This window comes from Sinocyclocheilus anshuiensis, unplaced genomic scaffold (genome assembly GCF_001515605.1).
Source record: "Sinocyclocheilus anshuiensis isolate Anshui unplaced genomic scaffold, SAMN03320099.WGS_v1.1 scaffold79, whole genome shotgun sequence".
Lineage (NCBI taxonomy): Eukaryota > Metazoa > Chordata > Actinopteri > Cypriniformes > Cyprinidae > Sinocyclocheilus > Sinocyclocheilus anshuiensis.
The window spans coordinates 384,866-405,132 of NW_015548213.1; the positions used below are offsets into that span (position 1 = coordinate 384,866).

A 20,267-nucleotide genomic window follows, 5' to 3' on the forward strand; every position below is an offset into this window, starting at 1 on the left:
TGTGTGTGTGTGTGTGTGTGTGTGTGTGTGTGTGTGTGTGTGTGTGTGTGTGTGTGAATGAGCAGCGCTCCTGTTAGCACAGACGCTAGCTTCTGCTTCAGCTCCAGAACACTGTGTTTCTGTCACAAACACACACCGATCTCTTGTAAACACGCGCGTGTGTGTGTTTGTTTACCACAATACACAGCTGTTATTCAATCATATGTGCTTATAATTACCCAGCAGCGTCTGTTTTCATGCAGTTATGTCATGATATGTGTAACTAGGCCTCTGCAGTTTGGGGGTGACTCTCTTTTAGATCAAGTAATTATTTGTGATGTGGGTTTGTTGGAGATGTAAACTCATTTGCTTTGGCTAATTATGGAGAGATTGCTGTGTAGATCAGGTGATATTTATACTACGATATGGTTTGACAGCTGTATTGGATGTTGACACTGAGGTTATGGACCTCTGAAGTCTTTATGAAGACAATCAGTTACTCTAATAGTTAATTTCTCATTGAATGTGTTGTTGTTAGTGAGCTTTGCTGCTGGGTTTGTGGTGGTTTAGTGTAGAAGCCAGACGTGCATGTCTTCTAACTCTTCCAGACAGACCTGTCAGATGAAATCTCACACCGTATACACAAACCTTGTGTGGTTTTCATTGGGAGATACTAGTGCTGCTGAAATATTGAGAACGGGGAGGTTTATGTAAAATAAATGAAAATGAAAAAACTTGCACTCATTGTTTACTTGAACTTCACACAGTCTATTTCTATGAGCAATCTCTATAAAATGCATTTGCTCATCCACGCAGTTCAACTCGCAGAAGTCATGCAAATGCATGGATTCTGTGTTATATTTATATACTATTAATGTATTTGTTTATGAGTCAAAGACGAGGCATCCCATTTTGGTGTCTGCATCAAATAAGATTTGCAAAAGTGAATTTATATGCATAGAATGCATATGAAATACGAGTAAAGTGTCTGCTTTAATGTTTCAAATAACTTTTGTGAAAATAAAAAAATAGTATATATATGTGTATATGTGTATATATACAGTGGTGTGAAAAAGTGTTGGCCCCCTTCCCGAGTTCTTATTTTTTTGCATGTTTGTCACACTTCAATGTTTGTCACACTTTAATGTTTCAGATCATCAAACAAATTTAAATATTAGTAAAAGATAACACAAGTGAACACAACATGCAGTTTTTAAATGAAGGTTTTTATTATTAAGGGAAAACTAAAATGCCAAAATATGGGTGAAATAATGTTCAATCGTCCTTTAGAGTTACAGATATATTTATGTAAAAATGAAATGACATACTTAATATAAAAGAAAAAAAGTGTATAAAATAAAATGAAAAAATTATCATACTAAATTTTATTCTATTTTAAATGATTGAAAATGTCTTGATGACAGATGGGTAAAATGTAGTTGTTTGAAGGATATTGGAAAAGATGATAAATTACAAATCATTAGTATTTTGTGGGCTGCACTGTGATCCCTAAACGGAGCCTTTTAATGTCATCTAATGATTCTTGATCTAAATATGCCTGACGAGATATTTTGGTATGATTTTTTTTGGTATATGCAATTAATATATACAATTAAACCCATTCTAATATATGGGGAGAAAAACACAATTTAAAGCTATGTTAAATTTGTATTTGTTTTGATGCTTGAAAACCCCTTTTCATCTTTTTAATTCGCTTGTATTTTATATATACTGTATTATATAGGTTTCATTTTAGTTTTAGTTTCAGTTTTGGTCATTTGTTTTGTTATGTGCTTTTCTCATTAGTTTAGCTTTTGGTTTCAGTTTTACTTTTAGCACATTTAGTACTTCAACGTCAACTTATTACGATTTATTTTGGGTTTAAGTTAACAATAACAGCACTAATGATGTAATGAATTAGTTTTCATGTCTTTTCCCCCAGTTAAAGCCGAAGCCACGCGCACCATGTCCTTAAAACCGCGGGTGGTGGATTTCGATGAGACGTGGAACAAGCTTCTGACGACAATCAGAGCGGTTGTGATGCTTGATTACGTGGAGAGAGCAACATGGAACGACCGCTTCTCGTATCCTGCACTCTAGTAGAGACACATCTGTCCTGACTTACAGCGATGTGCAATGAAACTGTTGCTTCCTCTTTTCCCCCTCGTTTCTTGTAATCAGATTGTTTAACAAATCTTTTTATGAGCGCGCAAAGGCATATTTGTTTTGTTTTCGTTTCTTTCTACTTTATATGTGCATCACCACTCAGAAGTTTGGGGTCAGTAAGATTTTAAAAGAAATTAATACTCCGCAAGGATGCATTAAAGTAATCAAAAGTGACAGTAAAGACATTTCAAATTACGGAAGGTTCTTTGTCAAATAAATGCCGTTCTATTCATCAAAGAATCATTATAGTGAAGTTAATAATCAGAAATGTTTCTTGAGCAGCATATCAGAATGATTTCTGAAGATCATGTGACACTGAAGACTGGACTGAAGCTTTGCATCACAGGAATAAATAAGAAATCAGTTCTTTTAAATTGTAAGTTTTTATGGCATCTTCTTGACCCCAAACGTTTGAACAGTAGTGTAAGTTACATGCATCCTGCATTAAAATCTCCTTAACAGGAGTTTCAGTGACATTTATGCGCTGTGTGTTGCGTATCCAGAGCCTTTAGGGGAAAGACTGTACACTGAGACAAAGGTGTTTCTGGAAAATCACGTCCGGCAGTTGTTCAAGGTAAGATGCTCGTGGTTCAGGCCAGTGTCATCACGGTTTAACTGTTACGTCATTGCGGTGTGTGTCTTGCAGAGAGTCCTGGAGTCGGAGGAGAAGGTTTTGGTGATGTATCACAGATACTGGGAGGAATACAGCAAAGGTGCTGAGTACATGGATTGCTTATACAGGTGAGTTCAGCTACTGTTCCAGAGGGAACTCTTGTGGAAATTAAAGATGATGTGTGCAATATTTTTCAGTGATACAATTCTCCTTGCCAAGTTTAAAGGGATAGTTCATCCAAAAATGAAAGTTCTGTCATCATTTACTTACCTCCAAGTTGTTCCAAAACTGTATGAGTTTCTTCTGTTGAACACAAAAGATATTTTGAAGAATGTTAACCGAGCAGTATGGAAAAAATACTATGGAAGTCAATGGGAACTGAAACGGTTTGCTTACCAACATTCTTCAAAATATCTTCTTTTGTGTTGAACGGAAGAAAGAAACTCAACGGCTTGATGAGTAGATGATGACAGAGCGTTCATTTTTGGGTGAACTGTCCCAGAGACAACTACACATAAGCAGTTCATGAGGAGTGTTTGGAAAACCTGCTGTATTTGGAAACAGTCATTACTTTTGCAATTCTGTTTGGTACCGCTAGTTCACTTTTAATTTTGCAAGCAAATTGCACTGACTTTAGAGTTTTTCTGGGTTGGTAAATGGTGTTTGTGTTAATGCTGGTGTGATACTTGAATGGTGAATGCTTATTTAAGAATAGTCTAAAAATGTTTCTATCATGATTGAGTGGATGTCAAAGAATTAGATGATTGATATTTTATGTTTAACCTTAGTTTAACACTTTCTTGGGTTTTAGCTTAAGAAAGTCAGTCAATTTCAATTAAGTAGTAACATAAAACCTATAGTATATTAGTGTTTAGTACACACTACCGTTCAAAAGTTTGGGGCCTGTAAAAGTTGTAATATTTTTGAAAGAAGTCTAATCTGCTCACCAAGACTGCATTTATTTGATGAAGAAGAAAAAAGTAAAACAGTAATATTGTGAAATATTATTGCAATTTAAAATATCACTTTTCTAGTTTAATATATTTCAAACAGTAATTTATTCCTGTAATGTAAAGCTGTATTTTCAGCATCATTACTCCAGTCTTCAGTGTCACATGATCTTCAGAAATCATTCTAATATGCTGATTTGCTTTTGTAACATGATAAATGTTTTTACTGTCACTTTTGTTCAATTGAATGCTTCCTTGCTGAATAAAAGTGTTAATTTCTTTAAAAAAAAGTCTTACTGACCCCAAATTTTTGAATGGTAGTTCAATCTAGTTGTCATATCAGAGATAAATACTTAAAGTAATAGAGTAGTTTTGCAGTGCTTCATCTAGTTTTGTGTAAAATTGTGTGAACTTTTGATGTAACAAACGAATATGCCACTAAAGAGAGATTAAAATCACAGTTGATGTTGCTTTTAGTTCATTAGGAACTGTTGAAATGGCAAGTGAAGCATTGCACCGTGGGATCATACAGTATTCCCTGAAGTGTGCCTGTTGTGTTCTGCACATTTTGGCAAACGTAATAGTAGGTAATCCGGTTATTCTGTGCATGCAGCACATCTGTGCACAGTAAGCATAATACATTCTTGGTAAGAGTGCGTTAGAATGCCATTGTGAACACACACTCACTAGACTTTAATATTGTTGGTTGAGGGATTGTGGTGAGGGATATTGCGCAATACTTGGGGACAATATTTTTTTTGCTTTATTTGCAATCATACATTTCATTATTACTGGTTCTGATGGTTCGCTCTCATGCAGTACTCTGAGTGCACAAGGTATTGTTTCTCTGGCACGCAGACCTCGGCCTCGCCAAGGGCTTTGGTCAGTTTGGGCTTGATTTCATCATGCTGGACTGAACCCCATCACTGTCCTGCTGCTCTTGGTCAGCTGTGGAAACAAGCAGCTATTGAACTGACGTCACCTGTGGCTTTATTGTGCATCAACACGCACTTATTCATCTAAAATGATAGCAACTGAGTGTTTTCATGAATTTCCCGCAGGTACCTTAACACACAGTTTATTAAGAAGAACAAGCTGACCGAAGCAGACCTGCAGTACGGATACGGAGGAGTGGATATGAATGAGCCCTTAATGGAGATTGGAGAGGTATGCATGGTTTTATAACCATTATCTTATGACACAAGCTGGTGGCATATGAACCTTTTTCTAAATCTAAACAGACTGGATATTAAGCTATGCACATTTCAAATGTCAAATTGTGGTGTTTATTCTTTCATGAACAGTAAAGTTTTGTAAGATTTTTTGTTTTGTTTTGTTGTTTTTAGCTTGCACTTGACATGTGGCGGAAGCTAATGATTGAGCCCCTTCAGCCGATGCTGGTCGGGATGCTTCTGAAAGAGATCAAGAAGTAAGTTAAACTTGAAAAGAGAAGGAATGTTTTCTGGTTAAATACTTTAACCCAAAACATTTTTATTAATTTCAATAAAATGTATAATAAAATTAAATTAAATAAAATGAAAAAGATAACATTTCAATAAATATTTTCTTTTCTTTTCAACCAATATTGGATATTTTAACTGTTTAATCTATTTAAAGATTTTAGATCATCATCTAAGGCCATGTCCACACGTACCTGGGTATTTTTATACAGTTTTTCCTGAGTTTTTCCTTCTTCCGTTTTAAAAAAAATCACCATCCACATGAAAACGCAAACGCATGCTGTGACGCACTGTCAAGCGCATGCCAAACCAACAGGTGGCGATATAATCTCAACCGTAAAGCCATGTTGGCCAATCAGAAGCCTGAAAAAGTCTCCAGTAGGCAGAGATAACAGCGCAGGCGCCGACGTCACAAGCCAAAAACTCTGGTTTCGCTGTCTACACGATAACATTGAAACCGAAGTTTTTGAAAATCTTCACCCTGGCAGGCGTTTTGAAAAATGTTCGGTTTCAGTGACCTGGTGCTGCGTTTGCGTGTGGACGAACGAATGGCCTAACCGTGTAGAAAAAGCTGCGGTCTTAAAAATAACCGCTTTCGTGTGGACAGGGCCTAAGACTGGCTTAAATGGATAGTCATGAATTATGGAAAATATTTAAAGGGGTCATATGATTCTGCTAAAAAGAACATTATTTTGTGTATTTGGTGTAATGCAATGTGTTTATGCGGTTTAAGGTTAAAAAAACTCATTATTTTCCCACATACTGTACATTATTGTTTCTCCTCTATGCAAGACCAAACAAAGTAGTTTCGCTTTCATAACGAAACACAGCGTCTTCACAACATGGCGGCGGCGGCGGTAACAATACTACAGTGAGAATCAAAGTTACGTCTTCTTTCTTTGCGTGAACATTTGGGCGGCGTTATGCAAATCTTCCCACATCGTGACGTAGGTATGTGGGGGTGCGTTTAAACGAGGCGTTTTAGGAAGGCGTGGACGAGTCTTAACTTTTATAAAGAATATCTCTTTGGGTTTGAGACTTTAGTCTTTGCAACTCTAGGGATCTTATCTATTCACGAACAGCTTGTAACACTCCAAAGAGAAAGGAAAACTTGAAATTGCATCATATGACCCCTTTAATTTGCACACTAGCTCAAACAAGTGCTGTAGAAAAATACAAGCTTCACGTTTATGCTTTTAAACCATTCTGCCCATTTGCCTGTAGTTTCTGTTGTGTATTACTGTAAATGCGTTTACGGTTTGTTTATACAAACTAAAAATGATCTATGGCAGAAGTCTTTGGTACCACAAATACTTTCCATCAAATTTCTATGATTGCATGGTCTGAACCCAAGTTGTTTCAGTATACATTGTTTGAGGATACATTTGCAGACTTATTCAGTTTCAATGTTGTTTCCATAGCGACCGAAGTGGGGAGGACCCAAATCAGAAAGTAATCCATGGGGTTATCAACTCCTTTGTTCATGTTGAACAGTACAAGAAAAAGTTTCCTCTAAAGGTGAGTGTCTCTGTCTAGGTTGTTTTTTTTTATGTGTCATTGATCTTTTTTCTTTTTTTTTAGTTTGTGCAATCATGAAACTTCAGTAATATTTGATGTAAATATAAAAAAAAAAAAATTTTGTACTCTACTGTTTAAAAGTTTGTCAAATTTTTTTTTTTTAAAGAAAAATAATATTTTTAATTCAGCAAGCATGCGTTAATTTGATCAAAAATGACAGTAAAGACATTTCTAATGTTCCAAAAGATTACATCACGGTTTCCACAAAAATATGACGCAGTGCAACTGTTTTCAACATTGATAATAATCAGAAATGCAAATCAGCATATTAGAATGATTTCTGAAGGATCATGTGACACTGAAGACTGGAGTAATGATGCCGAAAATACAGCTTTGATCACAGAAATAAACTACATTTGAACAATCACATTGAAAAGTTCTTTTAAATGGTAATAATATTTCACAATACTGTATTTTTGATCAAATAAATGCAGCCTTGGTGAGCTGCAGAGACTTTTTCAAAAACATCTTACAGACCGCAAACATTTGTGTACATATTTGCATGCTCAGAGTTTGTGTATCAGCAATCATGCATCTCATTTGAAGGCCACACCATTTTTTTTTCCTTTACTCAGTTTTATCAGGAGATCTTTGAGGGGCCGTTCCTGACAAAAACCGGAGAGTATTACAAACAGGAAGCCTCCAATCTACTGCAGGAGTCCAACTGCTCCCAGTATATGGAGAAGGTGAGATGCTGTAACCATAACCTGTCCCTCTTTTGCATTTTGACCAATTACGTAAACATGTTTCTGATCATTCAGTCTGTTTCGCATGTTGCTGTTTGATATCTGGTGATCTTAAAGGAACACTCCCCTATTTTTGAAAATAGGCTCATTTTCCAACTCCCCTAGAGTTAAACAGTTGCTTAATTTACTCAGCTGGCAAGTGGCTGATGTTCTCTGATTCGGCAGGTTTTAGGCCGGTTGAAAGACGAAGAGGTGAGATGTCGGAAGTATCTGCACCCCAGCTCTTACGCCAAAGTCATCCATGAATGTCAGCAGAGGATGGTGGCCGATCACCTGCAGTTCCTGCACGGAGAGTGTCAAAATATCATCAGACAAGAAAAGAGAGACGGTCAGCACTTCAGTTACACTTATAACCCGTTTGAGCTTTCACTTTCGGCTTATGGATTCATGTTTGTACGTATGTGTCTCAGTTGGCATGTTATAACTGTAGGACGTCCTGATGGTTTGTTTGGTTTCAGATATGGCGAATATGTACACGCTACTGCGAGCCGTGTCCAGCGGCTTACCTCACATGATCCAGGAGCTCCAGGTCCACATCCACGATGAGGGTCTCAGAGCCACCAGTAACCTCTCTCAGGAAAACGTAAGTGTCTAAAAATGATGCATAGCTAAATAAAACAGCTTTATGTACAGAATTGTTTGTATATAGCATTAATTGCATGTTTTCCTCTGATCTTTGTCCTGCAGATGCCAACCCAGTTTGTAGAGTCAGTGTTGGAGGTTCATAGTAAATTTGTCCAGTTGATTAACACAGTGTTGAATGGGGACCAACACTTCATGAGTGCGCTTGATAAGGTACATTTACATTTCAACGCAGTTTATAAAGGATTTACAGGTGTATATACAGTACCAAGCAAACATTTAGACACACTTACTCATTATGTTACTCTTTTCCATATTTCAGAATGATAGTAAAAACATCAGTATTTTGAAATATTATAAGTGCAATTATGAATGTTTAATATATAATATAATAGTAAAAACTTAAATACTTTTAAAATAACACAAATGCAATTATATGTAGTATATAATGTAATATAATGTAATATAAATAACATAATGATAGTAAAAACATCAATAATTTGAAACAATACAAATGCAGTAATGGAAATGATTACTATATAATGTAATATAATAAATAACAATGATAGTAAAGACATCAATACTTTGATATAATACATATGTAATTATGGAATTTATTCATAGAAAATATAACTATAAACAGTTATAATAACTTATTATAACAGTTATTATAACTAAAAACATAATTACTTTGAAATAATACAAATGCAATTATAGAAATCATTAATATATAATATAATGTAATGCAATATAATACATAACATGATAGTAAAAGCATCAATACTTTGAATGGATGAATGGATGAATGATGCATTTAATGATAGTAAAATATCAATACAGAGACAGACAGATAGATAGATAGATAGATAGATAATACTTTATTCAAAATTCAATGATCCAGTAGATCACACATATCCAAAAACACCGTAGACAAGCAAACACTCAATAAATACATAAAAGACATACATATAAAAATACAAATAATCCTAAAAATAAATAGTAATCAACTAGAATTACTGACTTAAATGTTATACCTGGTCCTTCAAATCCAATAATACAAATAAATAGATGAATAAAATAAATACCAAGGCATACCCGAAACCCATTGCCCCAACATATCCATTGTTTTGTAAAATTTACACTAAAAAAATAACAATAAAAGAGAGGTAAAGTGTTCAAGAACTATTAAACAGCATAATGGCTGTCGGGATGAAAGATCTTCTGAATCTCTCGGCTCTGCAGCGCAGTGAAATAAGTCGTCCGCTGCACCTGCTCCTCTGACTAATCAATATAAACAATACAAATGCAAGCATGGATATTTTTAATATGTAATATAATGCAACTATAACATAACAACATAACATAACACAACACATACTTAGCACCCGCATATTACCAACTTCATCACCCTTCTCCCTTTTATACCAGTAGGGGGTATCTGGGATCAGAATGCATGCGATTGTTTATGTGAGAATGCATGCACTGGAGTTTGTGGTTTGTGATTTTATCGCTCATTTCCCTCCAGGCCTTGACTTCAGTAGTGAACTACAGAGAGCCCAAATCCATCTGCAAAGCGCCTGAGCTGGTGTGTAATCACTGTTTATCCTCAGCTACTGCCAACGTTAGATCAGGATGACTAAATAAACTCTGAATGAAGCTAATGAACACACACGGTCAGAACGTTAACACTGCTTTTCCTCTTTGCCGGTGTTTCTCGTGCTGTGGCACAGCTGGCTAAGTACTGTGACAATCTGTTGAAGAAATCTGCAAAAGGAATGACGGAGAATGAAGTGGAGGACAAACTGACCAGCTTCATCACGGTCTTCAAATACATTGATGACAAAGATGTGTTTCAGAAGGTGAGGCCATGACTTGATTTATCTACAGGTATAGTAGAAGGAGAACAGAAAATCACCCTGCTGAAAAAAATGGGATTTTGTATGTTTTCCTTCTTTTATCTGACTTACTTTCTGTCTAGCTGACATTAAAACCTTCAAACTTTAAGCTGTTAAAACTTTTTATTTTTATACTTCCAGGTTAGGCTTTGTCAAGCCAACATCAATGTTTGTCATCAAATGTTACTCATCCTCCTTCCTTTAAGATTTTTTTTTACATTTTGTGTCTGGTACGGGTGGTGTTTTCAGTATTTTGTGGGCAGTACTTTGTAATTCCTTGTTTTACTCTCTCTTTAATTGTTGTTTATTCTTAGTTTTACGCCAGAATGCTTGCAAAGAGGTTAATACATGGACTTTCATTATCCATGGACTCAGAGGAAGCCATGATCAACAAACTGAAGGTACAGCAAGTCTCTCACATGGTCGTCTTTCTTGAAAAGTGTGTAAAAATGTTCACAGATGAACATTCACAGTGTGATTAAAGCGAGCAGACCTTTCATTGTTTTTCTCGCTCTCGGTTCCCTCCCCTGTCCTTTGCCTCGCAGCAAGCGTGTGGCTATGAATTCACAAGCAAACTGCACAGAATGTACACTGATATGAGCGTCAGCACCGACCTCAACAACAAATTCAACAACTTTATCAAAACCCAGGAGACTGTCGTGGACCTGGGCATCAGCTTCCAGATTTATGTATTACAGGTAAGAGAGAAGGAGAAGCATTCATTGTTTGAATAAGTAACAATTACTTTGCCACATAACGTCTAGTAAAGCTTAAAGGGGTCCTATTATGCTCTTTTACAAAGTCTTGATCTTGTTTTGGGGGTGTACTAGAACAGGCTCTCATACTAGGTTGTTCGAAAAACACATTATGTAACTTTATCAAAACCCAGGAGACTGTCGTGGACCTGGGCATCAGCTTCCAGATTTATGTATTACAGGTAAGAGAAGGAAATATTTTATTAATTATTATTTATATATATATATATATATATATATATTTATAATGTATGTGTGTATGTATGTATATGTGTGTTTTATTAAATATTGTTTTTAAATATAATAACATTAAAAAAAAAAAAATCAATAATTGATAATTATTTTGCCACATAGCGTCTCAAAACGTTTGTGCTATGGATATGAATGCTATATTGAGAAGTGTGTGTTGTTATTTTTGTAAGTGGTCAGATTTATAGTTTATAAAACAGGCAAAAAATCCAAACCAAATTGACTGAAACAAAGATGCAAAAACGTAAGTTTGTCTATAATATTAGGGCTGTTAATGGATTTTTATTTAATCAAATCATATAGTCAAATAAATTACATTGTATGCTGATTTAAAAAAAATTCTAATAATACATTTTAAATGAATACATAGTTTAAACATTAAGAAGTTTAATATAAATTATGTCATAATTATATAGTAATAATTATATACATAATTAAATAATTATATATGTAGGGTTAGGGTTATTATTGGGTTATGTGTACACACACACATGCAAATAATTACAATAATATCAATAATATAGTAATTATTTCAATAATTAAGTCATTTATTAAATTATAAAACTAATTAAATAAATACGACTATCCGCATTTATATATATATATCAAGGGGTTTTGCTACTCATTTCGATGCAGAATTGTAAGCTAGGCATAACAGAGGTCATTGACATATAAAAGGGTCAATGTAAGGGTGAAAAATGGTCATAAGTGGAAAGCTACAATAATGTGGAATATGACTATTTTCCATGTGTTGATCATGTGCTGGGTTGTGTGAGCTGACATGTGCTCGTATGTGTTTCAGGCAGGCGCGTGGCCCCTCACACATGTCCCCTCTTCCACGTTTGCCATCCCGCAGGAGCTGGAGAAAAGTGTACAAATGGTAAGCTGCCCTGTCAACAAGCTCCAAAACACGAGCAAAGCTTGCTTCATGTACTGAGAGCTGAGCATGTAAAATCCCCTTTCACTTCATTATGAAAGTAGGTGATGCCGATTTAACGGATGTCTTCTTTCTGCAGTTTGAGTTGTTTTATAACCAGCACTTCAGCGGAAGGAAGCTGACCTGGCTGCATTATCTCTGCACAGGTAAAGTCGGTCATATAGAGACATACACTACACTTCGAAAATTTGGCGTCGGAAAGATTTGATTTGATTTGATTTGATTTGATTTTGTTTTGTTTTATTATTTTATTTTAGTTTTTTGTTTTGTTATTTTTTTTATTTATTTTTTTCAGTTTTAATATTAGTTAAAGTTGTCATTTCAATTATTTGTAAAATATTCTGTTTAGATATTTAGTTTAATTTTAGTTGTAAATATATAATATTAGGACTGTTAATGGAGTGAATTTATTTTTTAAACGATATGCTGACTAAAAAAAATGAAATTATTGTAATTAACTGCATATATCAATATTAACTGAGAAAAGCCCCCCCAAATAATGAAGTAATAAGTAATTATTAAAATATTAAAATAATGAAATTAAATACATTTAGAAATGACCTCTATTTTGACATCACAACCATTTGGAAAAAGATTAACATATGACTGCCCACATTTATATAAAAGGATTTTGCTGCTTATTTTACATGCAAAATGATAAGCCAATAATAACAGAGGTAATTTACATAATAAAGTCTTAAAGGGGCAGTTGCGAAAACAGCATGTTTTATTATAATGGCCAGAGAAAGGGTTGAAGCAGCATCTAATTTCTTTTTATCAAATATTTTATTTGTATTTAAGTTAACAAAAAGTTATTTTTTTAACAACACTGGTTCTTGTTTGTGTCAGGCGAGGTAAAGATGAATTATCTGTCCAAGCCCTACGTGGCGGTGGTGACCACCTATCAGATGGCCGTTCTGCTGGCGTTCAACAACAGCGAGACTGTGAGCTACAAAGAACTGCAGGACAGCACGCAGATGAACGAGAAGGAGCTCCAGAAGACCATTAAATCCCTGCTGGACGTCAAGATGATCAGTCACGACTCGCAGAAAGTAAGTCTGAGATCAGCGAGGCCACAGGTGTTTGCAAATCAGCTTCATCTGTGGCTTGACTTTTCATCAAACTGTTAATTGATTTATCATAACTAGACTCCCACGTTCTCCTTTCCTCCAGGAGGAGATCGAAGCCGAATCCACATTTTCCCTAATTATGAGTTTCACCAGTAAAAGAACAAAGTTCAAGATCACAACATCGATGCAGAAAGACACGCCACAGGTACAGAGACTCGATGCGGCGGAAAATTCAATCGTAACGTTTGACCAATTCAAGAAAACCATTTAAATATTTAACTTAACATAACTATAACATGATTCAAGTAACATTCTCTTCATTCAAAACATGCAAAATCTGGTTAAAGATCTATTCCAAGTGCAGCATACGTGAAAAATAAGTTCAAAATATCTTTGCAGAAAAGATGCCTGAAATATGAAGACACATATTGTACAAACTTGTCTTAAACGTATCTTATATGTATAGAAGTAATATAAAATAAGTAGAGCTGTCAAACGATTAATCGCGATTAATCGCATCCAAAATAAGTTTTTGTTTACATATGTCTGTGTGTACTGTGTATATTTATTATGTATGTATAAATGCACACACATGCATGTATATTTTTCAGAAAAAAAATGTTTGTATATTAAATATAAATATTTTCAAAATATATACTGTATATGTGTGTTTATATATACATAATAAATATACACAGCACACCCACATATATTATGTAAACAAAAACTTCTATTTTGGATTCGATTAATCGCGATTAATCGCTTGGCAGCACTAAAAATAAGAAAAACGCTAAATATTTCTTAGGTCAATGCATTTGTCTAATTTTAGGGTTTTATTAAAGACAGCGATTCCTTGATTTAAAACATATTAATTGTGGCAAAACGTTACATTCAAATTCCTCTATAAAATCTGACAAATCCCCCAGCACATGTTGAGCAGATGTCCTGGGTCGATCCTGTTATACATCTAGTCGTATAAACGCTGTGATGTTATTTGTGTGCGTCAGGAGCTGGAACAGACGAGGAGTGCCGTGGATGAAGACAGGAAAATGTATTTACAGGCTGCTATAGTGAGGATTATGAAAGCCAGGAAAGTCTTGAGACACAACGCTCTCATACAGGAGGTGAGACGATAGGTTCTCTCGTCTGCTAACGCTGCAGCCTTTCAGTTTCAAATCTGAATTTGTGGCTTCAGACGCTAAAGCGAGTGTGTAAGGTGTACAGGAGTGTGTGTGTGGTACCTGACGCAGAGATCAGACTCTGTGCACAAGTAATCAGATCCATTCCGGCCTGTTACACAAGAATACTGTGATGGAGACTGTTTTTACTGCTAACACACACGTTTGGCTCTGAACTCACACTGTTTTTCCCCTAGCTATGCACATGGGTGATCTGGGTCATATTTTATCCCAAAATCAAAAGAAAAAGATATTTTTCACTTAGTTTTCACGAAGAAAAAGAAGCCTGTTTTGGGATCATCAATGACATCAAGTCATTGGGCCTCATTCATGAAACATTCGTAAATATAGGAGTAAATTCTGAGTAATTTACGCGTAAAACGGACCTTCCCGAAAACTCTCCTCTGGATTCACAAATACTTCGTAAAGGTCAGATTTTATAGTTAAATGTGTGTATGTTAATGAATTCCAATCATTCGTAAATAGGGGCACATGCACGCTCATTCACAATTAGCATATTCCCCGCCTATGAATTACAGCTACGCAAATAACGTATCTAGGAATGGTGTGGAATCCTTGGACTCGATTCTCAGGTTTGGTAAGTTATATAGCATAAATGCATAAGAGACTAATAGGCTATATGCCTAACAATAAATGAATAAATTAACGTGTGTCCACCAGAGCGTTTTTAGCCTGGTGAAAAAGGGCAGGGCAATTGAACTCGTTAAATATCATTCTAATACATAGTTCATAAAAATGCAGTGTCATCAGTTTGTCTAAAAGAATACAGAACGTTTGAATGTTTTATGCACCATTTACACGCGCTTTCGTACCAACTAACATTTTCAAAATACGAACATTTTCATGAATCCGAAAATTTACGTCAGAACGATTTTCTGAATGATTTACACAAAAAAATCGTTCTGCTCATGTTTCATGAATGAGGCCCATTGTTTCTGACCAGATTTGGTTAAAATCCGCATACAGGAAATTAAATTGAGCTCAGCAAATACTACAATGATGTTTACTTGCAAATTTAATGATTTATCTTTATTATTAAAATAATTATTATATTACAATAATGATAATTTGTGGGAAAATGTGAGTTATTTTCTTAAAATAAGGTCACAGTGCAAACAAAAAATAATCTTAAAACATATTATATATTTTTGATATATAATGACCCTAAAATAGATGACAAATTTTATTTTCTTCATTATTTTCTTTATGATATATATTCTTAATTTTTTGGGGATCTATTTCAACTTTGTTCAGAGTTGGCCTGAATTTTTCATTATAATTACAAATGTTACATGCAAATTTTGTTCTTCTACTGTTTCACCCTGTTCTGTGTTATCACTGCGCATTGACACATTGCACCAATGACGTTTTTTAACTATAAGGGGAAATCAGAAACATGAGTTTGAAATAATTGCATAATACCATAATCTGATATTTCACAAGTGTTCTCCAGGTGCTCAACTAAATTTCACAATTCTGACTTCTTTTTTTTTTCTTCTCAGAACCGTGAGTATGAATTGCGAGATAAAAAGTCACAATTGCCTTTTTCTGTGCTGTGGTTTAAACAGGCTTTCATAACTAAAGTATTACTCCATGCAAAACCACAAGTAATTTGATCAAAATAAATTGATCAGATTAGTCAAAGCTGTGGTAATGACATAAAACATTTACTCATTTCTTCAGCTGTTTACCGTAAATGCAAGGACAAACGCAGGTGTGAATTATGAAATAGATTGATTATGGGCTCTTCCTGCAGCTGTCCAGTGTTTGTGTGACTGTGTGTGGATTTCTCTGTTAGTCCATGTGCTTCTCATTGATTTGGAACAAACAGCATCAAACACAAACACATCTTCTGCCAGAAAATGGCTCATAACAATGGCAGCGCTCAACCTTTCAATTTGTTGGTTTATTAAATAACAATTTATCCTGTCCAGCATTTATTTATTCATTGTAATATAAACAGTACATCAAGAACACAGTGGTGCAGTCGAGGCAGGTTTGCCTTGCTTTTTTATCTTGCAGGAAGGCTGATCTTACTGTGGAAATATGGATTACAGAGTCTGCAACTTTAATCTGTCCACAAGCTTTGCTGAAAAAGTAAAATCCTTAGTTTCTGGGTCAATCGTGACAAGACAGTACTTATCAATTCTCAAGAATGTCCTTGTAACCAGAGATTATTATCAAGTTTATAATCAGACACCGAAAGCACAGAACATATATCTGAATGTAAGGTTATGATCAGAGCATTAACATATTGCAAACTGTATACATTTAACTTATGCTTCTTATTATTATTAAAAATAAATAAAACAAAAGTGGAGTCCCAAGATGGGTTCCAGGGATCTGTGAAGAAGTCCAGAGAAAATAGTAATAAAAAAAAATAAATAAAAAAAATATATATATATAATCACTGTATTGACCAATCAGCATCCAGAACTGGAAATGTAGTAATACAGTAGTTGTCACGGAAACATTATGATGTTTAAATGTTTTTAATGAAGTCTTTTCTGCTCACCAAGACTGGATTTATTTGATATACAAACAGAAATACAATAAAAACAGTGATATTGTGAAATATTGCAATTTGAAATAACTGTTTTCTATTTGAATATATTGTAAAATGCAATTTATTCCTGTGATGCAAAGCTGAATTTTTAGCATTATTACTCATGTCTTCTCACATGTACTATATACTGCAGAAAAGATAACAGCAATATGAGTGTGTGCTGTCCCGAATATAAGCAGCCTAATTTTGTTTGTGTGTGCTTATTCTTGCAGGTAATCAACCAATCCAAAGCGAGATTCAACCCGAGTATCAGCATGATCAAGAAGTGCATTGAGGTTCTTATCGACAAGCAGTACATCGAGCGAAGCCAGAGCTCTGCGGACGAATACAGCTATGTCGCATAAAAACATATTAATTTAATGAAAGAAAATAAACAAAAAAACGCCGTTAAGCGTGAACGGTAAACATGTCTTTTATTTTCGGCTCTGGCTGGCTCCGGCACTCAACCATCGGATCGAATCGGGACTCTGCGCCTCCATCTTTGTTAAAAAGGGCCTCCGAGTAGCTGGACAGTCATCAAAAGCACCCCCATCCCGCCCCCTTCTGATTTTATGCTGTTTACATCACCAGTGCCACGCCAAGTGCGTCTATGAAAAAAGAAAATGCCTATAGCTACTCGAACGTAAAAGGATAATACATTTTTAGACTTAATCGTACAAGAGAAAGCGAGCGAATGAAATGCATCACATAGAGCAAAACAGGTGAAGTGTTTGAGAAACGGCCGAAAAACAACCACACTTTCTTTTCTCACGTTGCAGTTGTTGTGTGTATTCTTTTTTTTAATGTATCAAAGTCAAAGAACTATTGTAATAAAACCGGTATACTGATAATTGCATTTACTTTCAAGATATAAAAAACAAATATGAGGTGACAAACATGATTCTGCTGCTTGTCAAATAAACAAATAAAAAACACACTTTTTTCGTAAATGTTTTAAGAATGACTTCATCGTCAGTCAATATTAAAGGTGAAGCAAATAATTTTTTTTTTAGCATTTTTCTAATGGTGCATTCAAATCATGTCAGAAAGATCATATTTATGAGTAGTACAGGGTAGATTACTTACAAATTGTAGTCACTTACTGATTACTAATAACATGATGAAAATTTTAGTCAATAATTTAATCTACTGTAGATTACTAATTGTAGGCAATGCATTCTGACTACTTTTGGGTTTCTTTTAGATTACTTTTGACTTCACTTGTTTATATATTTAAATGGGATTATAAGTATACCAAAAAGGAGAATTATTTCTCATTAACATGCATTAAATGCATTAAACATTACTTTACTCCAGGGCTTCCCAAACTGGAGTAAATGAAAGAACTGCAGAGGTAAAAAAAAAATATATATATATATAATTTTTACTTTTTGTATTTTTTTACCTGCATGGCAATGTCACCACTCAACAGCATCAGAGAACATGCAAATGTGTTGTTAAATTATTGAAATATTTAACTTTATTAAATCTTAGGGGGGCTTCAAGTAAATATTTTAAGTCAAAGGGGTTGGGCTGACAAATTTGTATATCTCTGCATCACATGAAATATGAATAAATATGAAAACAGCAAAGACATGGTCAAAGTCTTCCAGTTTTAAATATTTTTGTCAGTTATACGTCAGCAGTGTTTAGTAACTTTGTTTCATACATAGTATACTGTAGCTGCCTGAGAGGTGCTTTTGTCCCCAAATTCAGAAGCATGGATCGCAAATGAATGTACATTACATACTGTAAATATTCAAAGCTAAACAATATGACACACAGTAGAATTTTTAGAAAGGAAAGAGAAAAAAATATTAATAAATTATATTTTACTGCCTTTCTGTGAATAATTTGTAATCATGTAATCTATAAAAAAGTAACTGCAATCTGATTATGAACATTTTAAAACAAATTTTAAGGTGTCCTTGTTACAGTGTAATTGTACATTTAAGTACTATTACACTGTAATAAGTAATATTAATTAACTACATGTACTTACTATATGGTTAGGGTTAGGACTAGGGTTACTTGCAGTAAGTCTCTGTGCAGCGCTGCTTCAAGTCCAGCACACAAAAATGACCGTGAATTTAACGGTAAAAGACTGTAAAAATGCTACAGTAAAAACCTGTTAAATGGTTAACGGTAAGTTCCCCTACTATATACGGTGAAAAACTGTATTGGACATTACATGTAATTTTACGGTAGTATACCGTTTTTGGAAGTGAAAAAAGATTTAATAATTTACAGTGAATAACCGTAAACTGACATTCCCAGAATTCCCTGCGTTACATTTCAAATTTGATGTTTTTTGTTGAAATAACTGTTTCTTAGTTTGTTCTTATCAGTTGTGTACATTAGAGTTGTATGTTACATCTAATGTTGTGAAATTAATGTTTATTGCATGATTTCAGTTTCATGTGTGTTACCATGATGGTGTTTAGTGTTTGTGTGAATGACACTGTGCACCTTCTATATATGTTATTATTTAAAAGCTGCTTGTGATGGGCTTTGGTTCATCATGTGACTTTCTCATCAACACCTGCAATTTTTACAGTAAAATTCTGGCAACCACAGCTTCCGTTTTTTCACTGTAAATTTTACGGAATTTTTTTTACAGTGTAAAGTGAGTAGAATTTTGACAGTCATGTGATCTCCACATAGGAGAGCATCCCGCTGCCATGCAGGATAAAATAACTTATAATGCTGTGTTCATTTCATATAGTGTACACCATTTTGAAGATGTATTGAAACTCTTTTTTTTTTTATGGGAAACTTTTTTTTAATGTGGACAAAATGACCTGGTTTACCCTGGTGCACCAAGGACTGCAGGACTTCTGCGGGTTTTGCTATATTGGGATTCTTTGTGAGCAAATCTTAGTCAGCAGCCTGTTCACTCTCAGCTCCTCCTAACTGAGGATTCACTCCTAATGAGACCCATATGGAGGTTCCTGACCAAATCAACATGTCTACAGTATGTGTGTGTCATCAGCAAAACATTTCTGTATAATATACAGCACCTTACGTAAGCCTGACATTTTGCAGATTCAGAGATGTCGAGTCACTGGATGCTACAGAAAGTAATAAATCTTCATTACAAGTGAAGAGCAGATACTTTAAGATAAAGCATCTTTTTCTACCACAAGGGGGTGTTATGCATTATAAAAATCTGAATGAATTTTAAAAAAATAATCATTCCGTTAAAAAATCCAGAGTGAAATCTCTGTCTAACAGAAAATCTCAATGTCTGAACATTGAACACATATCTAGAAACATGGTTTTGATGCGTCGTTATGTGGCTAGACAGCCACAAACCCATCGATCCAGATGTTTGTCTCCATGGAAACACATTTGTTTTGTCATTTGCTGTGCTTCTACTTAAATTGAGGCTGCAAACAAATGACAATTTGACCTAATGCACCTTCTCTCTGTATTTCTCCCTTTCTCTTGCTCATGATTAAGAGCATCAGAAAAATGGAACTTATTTTTTAAATAAAACATTTATTTTTTAAATAAATGTTTTTTTAATTAACTCAATTACTT

At 34.6% G+C, this 20,267-nt stretch overlaps 1 protein-coding gene across 1 annotated transcript in view; it reads left to right on the forward strand.

The window, feature by feature from the left end:
- The window catches only part of LOC107653802 (cullin-2), an 18,144-nt gene extending 476 nt beyond the window's left edge, over window positions 1-17,668 (forward strand). The window contains exons 2-21 of the mRNA XM_016440633.1: window positions 1,919-2,063; window positions 2,617-2,719; window positions 2,792-2,886; window positions 4,770-4,875; window positions 5,055-5,137; window positions 6,590-6,686; window positions 7,322-7,432; window positions 7,658-7,820; window positions 7,951-8,075; window positions 8,180-8,287; window positions 9,600-9,659; window positions 9,805-9,933; window positions 10,284-10,370; window positions 10,515-10,667; window positions 11,776-11,853; window positions 11,990-12,056; window positions 12,760-12,962; window positions 13,084-13,185; window positions 13,988-14,104; window positions 16,958-17,668. Of these exons, the coding sequence (XP_016296119.1) occupies window positions 1,945-2,063; window positions 2,617-2,719; window positions 2,792-2,886; window positions 4,770-4,875; window positions 5,055-5,137; window positions 6,590-6,686; window positions 7,322-7,432; window positions 7,658-7,820; window positions 7,951-8,075; window positions 8,180-8,287; window positions 9,600-9,659; window positions 9,805-9,933; window positions 10,284-10,370; window positions 10,515-10,667; window positions 11,776-11,853; window positions 11,990-12,056; window positions 12,760-12,962; window positions 13,084-13,185; window positions 13,988-14,104; window positions 16,958-17,089 (2,238 nt within the window). The 5' untranslated portion in view covers window positions 1,919-1,944 and the 3' untranslated portion in view covers window positions 17,090-17,668. The remainder of the gene's footprint in view (window positions 1-1,918; window positions 2,064-2,616; window positions 2,720-2,791; window positions 2,887-4,769; window positions 4,876-5,054; window positions 5,138-6,589; window positions 6,687-7,321; window positions 7,433-7,657; window positions 7,821-7,950; window positions 8,076-8,179; window positions 8,288-9,599; window positions 9,660-9,804; window positions 9,934-10,283; window positions 10,371-10,514; window positions 10,668-11,775; window positions 11,854-11,989; window positions 12,057-12,759; window positions 12,963-13,083; window positions 13,186-13,987; window positions 14,105-16,957) is intronic.
- The last annotated feature ends 2,599 nt before the right edge of the window (window positions 17,669-20,267 follow it).